The sequence below is a fragment of the Aethalodelphis obliquidens genome, unplaced genomic scaffold (genome assembly GCF_003676395.1).
Source record: "Aethalodelphis obliquidens isolate GAN/ISIS:26980383/991018 unplaced genomic scaffold, ASM367639v1 scaffold14, whole genome shotgun sequence".
In the NCBI taxonomy this organism is placed as follows: domain Eukaryota; kingdom Metazoa; phylum Chordata; class Mammalia; order Artiodactyla; family Delphinidae; genus Aethalodelphis; species Aethalodelphis obliquidens.
The window spans coordinates 16867878-16881778 of record NW_020837958.1 but is presented as its reverse complement, the minus strand read 5'-3'; the positions used below and the strand labels follow the sequence as shown (position 1 = coordinate 16881778).

The 13901-nt window shown below is 37.3% G+C and overlaps 1 protein-coding gene across 1 annotated transcript in view; it reads right to left on the bottom strand.

Moving 5' to 3' along the window:
* LOC113625161 (uncharacterized) overlaps positions 1-13901 on the bottom strand; it is a 250728-nt gene that overhangs the window by 190871 nt on the left and 45956 nt on the right. The window contains exons 4-6 of the mRNA XM_027115666.1: positions 8221-8322; positions 4908-5071; positions 1727-1852 (exon numbers count right to left, since the gene is read on the bottom strand). Of these exons, the coding sequence (XP_026971467.1) occupies positions 1727-1852; positions 4908-5071; positions 8221-8322 (392 nt within the window). The remainder of the gene's footprint in view (positions 1-1726; positions 1853-4907; positions 5072-8220; positions 8323-13901) is intronic.

Below are 13901 nucleotides of genomic sequence, written 5' to 3'. Positions count from 1 at the left end.
CTTGAGAGTATGCAAAGAAAATTCAAATGGAATCCAAAAATTAAGTAAATTATCTTCAAATTAGTTTGTGCTCAATAAGGGAAGTTTCACATTGTTATTCTTAGGGAATTAGATCTAATTTAAATCCATTCATTAAAACAGTATTCATTGCAATTAAGGAAGTAAAATTAAGAAGCAGTACATAAATTAAAAATTAAACTCCTAACTAAAGACTGAAGTGAAAGGCAAGTCTAACAGCTTAGAGAAAGATTACTGCATGTGAAATAAATCTTCTCATAAGTGAAAATGCTTATAAAAAAGAGTGCTGAGTTATTTTCTGTCTATAAAGAGAGAAAGACAAAACATTATAATCTTGTCTGGAAAGTGCAGGCAATCATTGGGGGATGGAGAAGACCAAAGAGTCTGTCTTTCTAGACATATTTAGCAATAGGTTGACACTAGCTAGACTGAGTGACCTCATCAGACTGCTTTTCATTCTCTGGATCTGCCCTCCATTTCAGCCTTTTTACCTGTATATTAAGGAAAGTTATAATTTGTTAAATTACAAAATATTAAAGCTAGATGGGACCTTATAGATACATCACCTAATCCAACATGGTATCAGTATCATGCTGCAATGTCCAATATGGTAGCCACTAGCCACATATTCCAACTTAAATTAAAATTAATTTAATTAAACAAAATTTAAAATTCAATTCCTCAGTCACACTAGTCACATTTCAAGTGCTCAATGTCATAAAGTTTGTTTCCATCATCAGAGAAAGTTCTATTAGACAGCGCTGGATAGAGGTTAAGCCCTTAGTTCTTAAGAAAGACAATCTGGGTTAGAATCCTAGCTCTATCACGTACAAGTTGTGTGACTGGGCAAATGACTTTGCCCTTCCATGGCAGAGTTTCTGTCTCCTTAAAATGGAGTAATAATAAGCTAATAAGCAGTGATGGGATTAAAATAATTGTTTTGAGGATGAAATAGGTTCTTACCCAATTCATTTAGAGCTGTGCCTGGCCTACGGTCAACACTCAATAACTGCTGGGTTTTATTATTAACCCACAGGAAACTGACACCCACGTGCTCACAGACAATCATGAGCAGATAATGGGGTTAGTGCCCAGATCTTCTTTTTTTTAAAAAAATATTTATTTTGGCTGCACAGGGTCTTAGATGCAGTATGAGGGATCTTTAGTTGCGGCACGCGGGATCTAGCTCCCTGACCAGGGATCGAACCCGGTCCCCATGCACTGGGAGCACAGAGTCTTAACCACTGGACCACCAGGGAAGTCCCAGTGTCCAGATCTTCTAACTCCTGCTCTTCTTACTATGCCACCAAGCCTCCAGCATATTGCTTTTGTTTTCAATTTATCATCATCAAATGAGATGCTTAAACATGAACACTCATATGAGAAAACATATTAATATTTTAATTATTCCATTCAAAACTATTAATTTAGAAACATCCACTAAAAACAATTTTTACATTTCAAATAAAATCATTACCTTTGCAAAGCAGAAAGTATACTATGCTCATTGCCCCATATGTTTTTTAAAACTCAAGGAAAATTAATAAGTCTTTTAAGTACTAGCTCATTATATCATGAAATAAGTCAATAAACTAAATAATTGCTTATTTAAGATGATTTAAAGAACATCTTTTAGTGTTTAAATCTCACTCTGGGAAAAATGAGTTAGGTGATTCAGATTGCTGTAACTGAACACCTGTTAATTTACCTGTCACATCCCAGTAGCAGAACAGCATTAGGATCCAAGAAGGTTTTATATGCGACTGTAATGCCACCTCTGGCAAATGCAGTCACCTGGTCAAAGGTCAAACCCAAAACAGGGTTTAGTGGAGATCTGAAAAATGGAAAAAACATCAAATCTATCTGCAAAATTATACAAACACTGAAATTTGAGTACATATAAACAATAAAACATACCATATCCATGTCTAATAAAATCCAGAAATAAGTGAATTTCCTATTACACAGCACTATTGTTGGTATCCTATACTTATACCTGACACGCACATTTTAGTTTATTTGTTTGATTTATAATATGTGAAGGATAGTTGCAACACATGTAATTTTTAAAAATAATTTCAATAATAAAAGCGAAGTATTTAGTTGAGAAAAACAACCAACTGTCATTCCTATAATGTTCATTTTTCATGTATAACTACAATGCAATACACCCATGGTGATCTTTGGAGCTTATAATCAAATTAATCCTTCATATTTGGCTACAAACAACTATTTTTTTGTGAGCTCACTGAATACTATGCTGATTTGATTTGTCATATTACATACTGTTAGGTACATTGTTTTAAGTTAATTTAATTATATGAGAATTAAAATCAAATGGAAAACAGATCTTAAATAAAAAGAATGGCCACTATGTCAATTATGAGCCATTTTGTTTTTGAAATTGGTGACAAACACTTGCTCTTCAACTTTAGAATCATAGGACTCAATCACATCACCTGTGTAGTATTGCCAAAAATATTTAAACTGAATCTAATCATGAGAAAACACTCACACAAGTCTAGAATGTGGGACATTCTACAACAAAAGTGCCTGAACTCTTCAAAAAGAAAACCAATGTCATCAAGAATAAAACAAAAGATGGTGGAATAGTCTACATTACAGAGAACTAAAGAAAATAACTAAATGCAACAGATGAAGCTTATCTGGATACTGGATTACAAAAAAAGCTCTAAAGCAGATTTTGGGTAGTATGAACATAGATTACATATTAGACAATATTATATTATTGTTGACTGTGTTAGATATTATACTGTGGTGATAGAGAGAACATCCTGTTCTTCAGTTATGTGACCTGTAGCATTTAGGAGTAAAACTTCATGATTGTGTGGAATTAATTCCAAACAGTTCAAAAGAGAGAGAAAGGAGACATAAGAGAGGTAAAACAAATATGGCAAAATCCTTAAATTGCTGAACCTAGGTGAAGGATATATAAATCTTCATTGTATCAAATTTTCTGTAGATTGGATATTTTTCAAAATAAAAATTGGGAGAAAAACAATTAAAGGACTCAAAATAGAAGGAGATATTGGCAAAATCATCTTTTGCAAACGAGTAACCTTACCCCCCATATCAACATATATTAGACATGTTAGAATTACTCCCTGAAAATGAATATCATTTACTTAGTACATATTGCACATTTTCTCAATTTTATCCTTTTCTCAATATATTTTAACTAGATGGAAATAACTTTTTTGACATTAATTTAGAAGTTTCAATAGTAGCAAAATGCTATAATGGTTCCCTAATGCCTCATATTGGATTCAAAACCAGAAAAAAATAATACATTATGCTATTAAAATAGCTATGATATACAAACAAATATACACACTTATAAATTCCGCCAACTACAATCCTCAGTTGATTTTAGAATATTCCAGATACTTAGTAATTTTTGTTACTTCACAAATATGATCCAATTAACCAAGAACAAGTGTTTGATCATATTAAAATACTGTATTATAGCAAACATCATTAAAAACATCATAATTAGTCAGTCACTGCTTTCACTTTAACAATGATATTTAAGAAGAAATTATTAGATACATTTTATTAAAGCCTTTCCTTGTAATTGGAAGAGCTTGCTAAATTATACAAGAATTCTTGCCGCTTTAAAATTCATCGCTATTTTTATCATTGTAAAAATAATTCTCACAATGTAATTAAATTATATTTTGAAATCTGCCTATAGAAGAAGCACCATTCCTTACAGATATTTTTTTAGTTTTATAAATTACACAGCATAAGATACTAGTAAGCATTTTAATTTTACTCTAATGGGACAGATGAAAGATTTTGTAATATGCTACCCACAACAAATCCTACCAATGTCTCCCAAAACCTGCATGGATTTCTGAGTAGATTAGTTCTCTTTGAAATTTTGACTATTAGAATATACAGTAAATCTAATCATCTCCTAGTTCTGTCTATGCTATTTTTGTTAAAATTAGTGTATAATCAATTATATTCTACAAGCAATATTTCCCCTATTCTGTTCTACAGATAAAGAGCTAAAAATGAAACAAAACAAAAAGATTAAAAGTAGACAGAAAAGTGTGTTTAAGTTTCCTGACAAGCAGCTTCAGAGTTCATCTGGATGTGTCCTGTCAAAATATGCATAAATTTCCAAGATATTCCACACAACAGCCAGGCTCATCAGTGCCTGTAGACTGAAGCCTTTTTCTTTTCTTGGGAACACAGATAATTTTATGCAGGAATTTACCAATCTACAAAAATTTACACAATGCTCAGTAATAACCAGTAATTATTGTGGGATAATGTAAGGTGCTTTTGAGGAACATAACTTTGATAGGATAGAGTTTACAAGCTTTACCAATTTATCTTTGGCTGTCCTGTCATTGGAGCTTAAAAGGTTAAGACTTTGTTTGTGAAAACATAGAGAGATAGTGGGGAATCATGTTGTCTACAGCTTCATAAATCTTGCTTAAGATCCTTTTCAATTACCATCCATTTCTCCTTTAAAAAGGGACAAAAAAATAGAGGAGTGGAAGCAGGTCAGGGCAGTGTGCGACAATGACAGTGTGATGGGCTTGGGCCCCCGTGGCGTTTCCATCTGCTATCATTAAGGTGACTACTCAGACATGAACAAATCCCACTTGCTGTGCTGACAGGCAGACTTCAAGAACTATGACAAGGCATTAAGACAGAAAGTCAGGGGGGTGGGGGAAAGAGAGAGAGAGATGTCATATCCCACAAACAATACTGCCTCACAAAAAAAAAATGCCCCTGGAATTTTACTGGAATTCAAAATAATTTTTTTTTATAAAGGGTGCAACTTGGCTTCTCAACTCTCCTTTTAAATTAGCTTGTCCCAGAAAGATTGAGAATAAACACCTTGCTCCTACCTGTATGCTTTACCATAAGAGACCCAAATTTTTTGCTCATTCTTCAGCGAAAGTGGATTCTTAATTTCTTGACCGTACTCGTCAAAAAGCCGGATTGAAGAAAAATTGAGGCCTGGTGGGCTGATGGAAGAACCTTGAAGTCTTCGATGAATCTTGAAAAGTAACTGGTGGTGGGGAGGGGTGTGGAAATGAAGAAGAAAAAGAAATAACATAAAATGTGAACACCTGTGATAAACTGTCTCTACTCTGTAACAGATGAAGTCCAAACAAATGATAATTAAATTCATACAGAATGTTAAAAGAAGTGTGAAATGATGGCAATGTTTAGCTCGGTGTAAAGTAACAAAATGAGCATGGGCTTTTAACCAGCAGGGGGTGCCACAGGCTCGTGATTGAGCTCTGACCCCTTGGCACGGGGACGGAAAGCAGATGTGACAGTCTTACAGAAAGAGCATTTAGCTTCTACACGCGGTACCGGTCCTCTTTGATAAGGGTTATGCTTTTCTTGTCTGAGCTACACATTCTGTTGGGTCCTTCCAGGGTATGTTCAAGTTTTACAATCAGCAATCTCCCATCACCGAGACTAACCTCAGGTAACCAACGGTGGAACAACCCACCACTGACAGGACTGCAAAAATAAACATGACTTTCCGGCTTACGCCAGCCAATTCACTTAGAAGAACTCTTCCTGGATGTATTAATTAAGAGCTCTGCAGAAGCTTGCGAGCGGCTTCAATAGTGGATGTTTTCAAGTTTTAAATAAGATGTAATCGAAGTGTGAAGTATGAAATGCTATCATTTAATATGTTAAATAATAGCATTGTCTGTGTTTGCTTCTTATACTTAGAATCTCTAAATTATCAAGATATTTCTAACTGAAGGCATATTTCAAATAAAAGTAAATCCGGCTGAACCGTGTTGCACATGGACTTTTAAAAGATATTTTTCATCATTATCTGTCACCTTTGAGTGTTTAGGCCTCTGCTCTTTCCCGCTCTGTGCCCCAACTATCCATCACTCTGTTTTCCCCCCAGCCTTCTGTCACAGGCTTCCTTTTCTTCTCTGCCTTGTCAGTTCTTGTGTCTCTCAATTTCTTGTTACTCTGTAATCTCGGCAGGGATGCGGATATAGTTGTAGCCTTTTCTTGCCTAGCTGCTGTTCAGGGTGCCTTTTTTGCTCCTTCTATTAATTCCCATTGAAGGTATATTGAGACGTGCTAAATGCCGAGGCCCAGAGAAAAGGAAAGGTGCAAGCCTGTCATATATCTCCAGTTTCCTCACCTATTGGCTGTAAACTCTTTACCGAGTAAAATATTTTCTATGACCAGCAACTATATCTATAGAAGGCTTAAGGCTTAGGCTTTGCCCTAATTAGGGATAAATAATCTTATCTCCAACTTCATCAGCTTTATGTTGTTTCTATCAGCTCTGCACTGACCAGATATTTTAGCCTTGAGCATCAGAAGGGCTGAAAATGATGATACATCTTTCCTTTCATTAAAGTTAATACTTTTCATCCAGCATAGCCAAGTCCTTTGAGTTAAAAATAATGATTACTATTCTCTTTAGGAATATAATAGGCAACGTGTTAGAATAGTAAAAATCTGTGTTTTGTTTTTTCACTGGAACCACAAAAAGGTTTGAAATCCATGGACTGTATTTATAAAGCCCTACATTTATTTCTGTGTGGTCTCAGCCCTTGAGCTTATTTTTTGTGGCTTTGCTATTATTGCAGAAAACAAGTAATGTTGATCATTTTTTAAATCACAGTGATTTTGCTTTATAGGCATCTCCTTTTTTGTAAAGGGAGAAGATATAAAAAATTTAAGGCCTGATCCAGGAGAGAAATAAGCACACAAAGAACAGGAGTGTGTGGTAGAAGGGATGTGAACACCTGACCACTTAGCCAAATTCACTTTCACAGGAGTTGCATTGCAATCTCTATTTTCTCAACTTGGCAACACACTGCATTTTAGGTGTTCAAAGATGAGCATGCGACAGCCTACAGGAGGTAAGGCCTCAATGTCTTTCATCTCTAGGTCATTGGTGAGGGCTGGGCTATAGTGACCAAAAACAGTGATAATCTTCACCCATTTATCTTTAAAGTTGTCATCACCAGGCCTTTATAGGATAAGAATTTGTTCAGGGACCTGAGAAGAGTGTGAAACATCTTAGGCTAGTGATTGAGACAAGTGTGCACCAAGGGAACAGTCGTCTTTGGGTGTCACAAGGGCTCTCCCAAAAAGCTTTATAATGCCCCTAGTTAAAGGTTTTCCCCCGATTTTCTTGCATAGAGATGCAAACCACAGATCAATTTCAGTGTGCCATTAGCCAACAAAAGCTTTCTACAGAATAATATCTTCCTGTGTAATCTAACATAAATTCCATCTTCAATTTTTTATATGAACCAAAAAGGACAATATTCTAATGTGGAAAAGAGGAATTTACAGGTAGAGCATTCTAGGAAGCCTTTTGTATCATGGTGATGTGTATAGTCAGGGATGTGATGGTAAAAGAAAACCAGCCAAGGCTATTTATCATTCCCTCTCTAATCAATCAAGGTAGCACTTCCCATCTCTTCTGAGCTCAGCTAGTGATCAGATGATCAGCTTTTGTGACTGACTGTGAAGTCCAGGTAATGGATACCACCAGGGAGAGGTAAGTCTGAGGGTACTGAACCGAAGGGGGGAAAAATGGAGCAAGTTTCTGAACAAAGGTCAAGTAACAGAGCCCAAAACACTGGTGTGCGCTCAGGCGAATAACCCCAATTTGTAAACAACAGGGTATTCAGTGGCCTTTCATGCAAGACAAAGACCCAAAATAAAGACCCTGAACATATTGGTTCTGCTTGAGAAACATCCCAATTGTCTGGAAAATAGGAAAAGGTAAGAATGCCTAAGATAAACCATCTGGACTTGCTCACAACGAGCACAGGAGAAGACCAAGGCTGTGTGTTAGTTGCTCAGGGTCTAGGGCTTGGAAATACCCTAGACGCAGAACACACCCTCCACTGGAAATCATGTCACTTCTTTTCAATGTGTAAACAAGAGGTCAATTCCAGAGTCCAGTGTAGACAGATTTTCAAATAAAAGCATAATGAAGATTAAGATGCTATTAAGTAAGAGGTCAGGAGTTAATACTATACTAAAGCTGAGAACCTCCGGAATCCAGGAGTCAAGCTTGAAACTATACATCTTTACAGATCAGCAAACGATTCATCTTTTCTGAACAACTTTAAAAATGTAATTGTCTAAATTAACTACAAGTAACTTGGAAGGTGCTCACAGTCATAAATGAATAGTCAGTACACTCACTCTTTCCATCATATAGCCAGTTTGAATTGGGCTATTGGGCCCCAGATCTTTTTCACTGATACAAACAGAGATCTCTCCAGTGTCTTTACCATTTTCAAATATCTGAAAAATAAGCACATTCAAAATTAAAAATAAATACACGCACACATATACATACATATAAATACATATATAAACACAAGCAGTCCTGATTTTGCACAGTACAGTGCCGACTGAAACTCACGCATATGGTTAACTGTGTAAAGCAAAGATGGCCGGTATGAGCACATGCGAGTAATTGGCAATGAAAAGCAACAGGACTAGAATAGTATAAAGGAAGTCCCTTGATTCTCCTTTTGGTTTCAGTGTCCTTAACCTGACTGTCATTCCCTGCAATCTTAAAATAGAAGGAAACACAGACATTAAAGGAGGAATCACTGACTACACCGAATGCTTACATGGGGCAAGCGTCAGGGAAAGGTCAGCTAGCAACCAATTAACTAGCTCATTTCATTCTTTTTGAAGAACATAAAGCCATCAATTATGTAAGGAATGTTTAATTTATATTTAAAATATATCAGTGTTCAGCTCATCTTTTGACTCACTGAAAGGAAATCCAACCTGACAAATGTATTGCATAAAGGTACAATGAAAGCCATCCATTTTAAGTGCATATAAGCAACAAGTTGCTGAGAACAGAGATAAAATTCAGAACATTGCATTATGCAATGCTCATCTGGAAAAAGAAAATGCTAGCTAACGTTCTGGTCAAAGGTATCCAAATAAACCAGTCCCAAAGGAAGCCTCCACTACAGTGAACACCGTCCTCTGACCATGCTGAGGGCCCACATGGGGTGTGTCATTCACCAGGCAAGAGAGAATGCAGGCCGATAGAGGCTTGATGAGTAACGTAAATCCTTGCTTTTTACTGTATTTTTTTCTCAAAAGTTCTTTTCTTCCCTTTCTGATAGACCTATCACATCAGAGTAACCATTTTATTTATTTCTAGTGCTATCTCCAGAGAAGATAATTTGGGAGAATATTTTATTTAAATACAAGAAAGAAAACCATCTGTTTTACTTCTGAGACAGTTTGAGAGTTATTTAATTAGTCCTAACCTGGTTTAGGAAATAATGTGCTTCAATAGCACTTCCTCAGGCTTTAGGCAAAAAAAAAAAAAAAAAAAAAGGTTTAAAAAAAGAGTAACAATGTTTAAGAACGGTGGGATTTTCTCCACTCTGTGCTTTTCATGGTACTGACAGCCTAGTGGAGATGGTACAGCTGTCAGCCTTGGAGCTTTGATGCTCCACACTCTACAGCAGCTTTTGCTAAAGGGGATTTTTTAAACCTCTTTTCTGAGAAAAGATACAATTCTGAGCAAGAAATCTCTCTACTTTAGCCAGGAACTTTGTAAACCCAACTGTTGCCTACAAACCTATGGGAAATAATGTGGGAGGAGAAGCTTACTGTCCCAACAATCTCTTCAGGGCCCTCTTAAACAACAGAGCCATTTAGCAATTAGGTTCACAATTCTAGGCAGATCGCATTCTGCAAGGTTAGTGTTGACAAAGGCTCGGTTTGGAGAACTTATTGATGTTCCTTTGTCAAGACGTGCTAGATGTGGAACTGGAGTGCAGCAAATTATATTCTAGAAAATAGCTGTGTGAGTGCTGTCAAACTGAGAAAGCAAAAAGGACCTGGACAACACCTAAGACCTTCATTAGCTTACTGCTTTCTTCACTACTGTTAATAAGCCTTCCCTTCTATGTCCAGAAAAGAGTGTTCTCAAGAAAAAAAAAAAGGCTCTGGCCTCTAAAAGCCCTATGAGGGCATAAGGAAAAAAGAGGTGCTTTATTGTTTAAGTAAAAGTTTAGGAGTTTAAGTGAAAGAAATCTGCCCTCCACTAGTCATTCATATAATGTTTTTTTTTCTGTATTTCTACAAAAGTAAAAATTCCCCAAGCCGAAATTCTATGACATTCTGCTTTTCTTAAGGTTCAGCTCCTATTTTTAAGGTCTGTATCACTATGACCATTTTTTTTTAATCTAAGTATTCTATTTTTTTCTTCCTTTGCATGAGAAGTATTTTTATTTCTATTGTCCAATGTCTAAACAAAGATAGCTCTCTAAACAGAGTTTATATAGGAAAATAAAAAATAGTCTACCTTTATTTTCCTGCTGCCTAACCCTTGGCTTAAGAAAAACCAACTGCTTCCTAGTGGCTATCTGCATGCCATTACCTCCTTATAGTTCTAAAACTAAATTCTCACCCTTGAAGTAGGGTGATACAAAAAGCCAGCTAAAGGCTAGTCTTGAGTCCCTAGCTGAGGAGTAATGCAATAGAATCTAAAAGAAAAAAAAGGGGGGGATCCAGATCCTTTCAAAAACATTGTAGCTAATGACTATTGAAAAAAATACCTATAAATAGGAATTTACTTCTATGCCCTTAGTTACACAAAGTACAGAGTTTCTAGGAGGAGTTTCCCATGAACTGCAGTCTTTTTACTTTCCTTCATGTCAACAATGACTTTTCTTCAGCAGAATTAAATTAGGTTAACACCAATGTTTCACTGTAATGTTGTTAATCAATTCTTCATTCAACAAATATTTATTGAGTGCCTACTATGTGCCATCCACTGCTCAAGTGCTTAAGATATACCAGTGAACTAAGATTCCTGACAGAACAAGTAAGTAAATCATATAGCAAGGTCAGGATACATCCAGGTCTGTGAGGTCTGAAGTTTATACAACTTGGTGGGCCTTCATTAACAAAAAAAAAATGCAAAATTACAAATGGAAAACTAGATACAAAATATTTATTTAAAACGAGAAATTACAATAATTTACACATATTAAAAAGCTCACACATAGCAAAAAACATGACAAAATCCAGAAAAAGTCACAAAATATTTTCATTAATTTACTATCCAATGCACATTTTTTGGCTGAATTGTCTTCAATCACCTCTTCATTTGGTAATCTTGTAACATTTTCTATAAGGAGAATAGGAATATAATTCCATCTTCCCTCTTGCCTGGTTAATCAAAAAATTTCTATTATTGATTAGAAAAATTTCTCTCAACTACACAACTTGGTTGGTCATTTCATAAAAATTTTTAGGACTGATGTCAACTTTGGGAAAAGCTTGATAGTTTACTTCAAAATATGAGCTGTAAAATGTGGAAGGATTTTCTACAAGTTACTTGACTTTGTTAATTTCACACTATGTTTTTCCTCCACCACCCATATACTTTTGGTGACAGGCACTCTAGTCCACAGTCAAAAAGCAATACACTCTATGGCCAGCAGGTAGTAGCCATCTTCCTAGAAGCTCTTCCCATACCAGGGTGGCTTAGCCCTAACTGAACTACGATACAGGGAAATGACTGCACACCAGTAATTACATCCCACTATGCTCAAACTAAATGTATCCTCAACTCAACTTCCCCTTAGCCAGACCTCAAAAATGCCTGCAACCACTTCAGCTCCAGCTGGTGCAAGGGAAAACCTGACAGAGAGGAAGTTGGAGTGGAAACAGACAATGCTCTCAGTCAATTGTAGTTAAAATATATTATATTTGCAAATTTTACAGAAACATGTGGCCATGTGAACACATTGCTAGGGCCTCTCCCAGGGTTCTGGAAGGGGCCTAAGCAGGAAAGGGGCCTTGAAACTTAGGTACATGGGTATCATGGTAAACGCACCTTGGAGGAAGTTAGAAGGTGGCAAGTGCCATGTAAAGAGGAAGAAATATAGCAGAGAAGGGATATAGGGCCTAGGATCAATGAGTGGGATGGGTGGTGGTCGCCATATGAAGCAGGTGATCAGAAAAGGCTTTCAAGAGAGGAAAGATTTGAGTAAAGACTTGGAGGTGAGAGAGTCAGCCAAGCAGATAGCTGGCAGAAGAGCACTGGAGGCAGAGGGAGAGGCTAGAGCAAAGAAACTAAGGCAGGAACGTGCCCAGTATGTTCCAGGAACTACAAGCAGGCTGGTGTGATGGGAGCAGAGTGAGAGAGAAGAAGGGTAAGTAACGTGAAATCAGAGGGTTAAGGGGTGGGCAGCAAAATGGGGGATCCTTGGAGAGACTGGAACAGAGCAGTAACAGGATCTGACTTAAAAGGAGCATCGGGGCTGCTGGGTGGAGAGTAGACTCCAGGGAGCAAAAGTTATCCGAAGGGTGAATGACTGTGGCTCAGAACAGAGTATTAACAATGGACTTGGTTATAAATGGTCAATTTCTTTCATTCATTCCAGAGTAATTTGTTCATTAGTGGGGTTGGGAAATAAAATTTGTAGCTAGGCTAATATTTCTGGGCCCTGACGTCTGCATCTATGGATGTAAATAAATCAACCTAAGTATAACTTCATATGTAGTTTCTGTGAAGGCACAAAAATGTTTACAAACTATCAAAAGAACTGTATTTACTGTGAAGATTTTATAGAGGCAGTGACCAAAACGTAAACCACGCGGGGGGAAGATGACTTGAATACGATGTGGTTCTTTGACCAGTTTGTCTGGCATCATTTATGACACCTATTTAAGGACTTGTATAAGGCCTAGTTCAGTGCCATTATCGGCCTTTAATGCTATAAGTCTGGTTAAGAGCTAGCTGTCGGGGACCAGCAGGTTCCCAAACTCTCTATAACGGCTGGACAGACCACCCAGGAAGCTCTTCTGTGCGTGAGTGGAAGGCCAAACACCTAAGCTTCAAAATGCCTCAGGAGGCAATGCTGTCAAGAGGCAATAATAGGAAAATGACACCGCAGTGTGTTGCCAAAAGTTGGGAGGCTGTACGGTAACAGGATTTACTACTAGAGGTCTGGTGAAGGAAAGGAATATAAAATAGCCCCACAAAGCTATCTGGCATACTTCAGGTGAAATAATTAAATAAGTTGGGAAAAGGTTAGCTTACATGTTGTCTTGGATTAGGGTCCCCAGGAAACAGACTCTGGGACCAAAATTTACCTGCGGGAAGCTTCCTGCGGAGCGTTCTCAGGTACAACACAGGTGAGGGGAGTGAGGAAACAGGAGTGGGCAGAGGGAGAAGGTAAACTGTGATGTAGTTGCAACAGAGGCCTCTGGTGGGAGCTCTAGACCTGGGATGGCCCCTCAGAGCTGTCCAGAATTGAGGCCAGGGAGTATGGCTTTGCACTGCCCACCAATCAAATATTGGATGCAGACTGCCCTCAGGATGGGGGCGTAATCTTTGGAGAAGCAGCAACTTCACACCAAGGGCAACTGTCCGAGAAGAATGTAGGTGTGGCAGCTGGAGGTGGGGGGTGGTTATCTCAGTCCTGAAGAGGGAATCCAGGTAGTGTGGCACGGCATCCACTACACACGTGCACAGTGATTCGCAGTGTAGAGTGCTCACACCTTTAAATCACTCAATACTCAAAGCCACTGGATTTTATAGGTGAGTCTCAGAGAGGTTAAGTGACTTGCCTAGTGCAAATCTACTCATAAGGGGCAGCAAGATCTTTAGAAATCAAGTCCTCTGATTTTTTTCCAGCTTTATTGAGATATAACTATCATATAACATGTAGGTTTGTGCACAACGTGTTGATTTGATACATATTTCTAAATGATTACCAGGGTCAGCTAACACCTCCATCACATCACATAATTACCACTTCTTTTTGTGGTAAGAATATTTAAAATCTACCCTCTTTAAAACTTTCAAGTAAATAATACATACTGGTAAC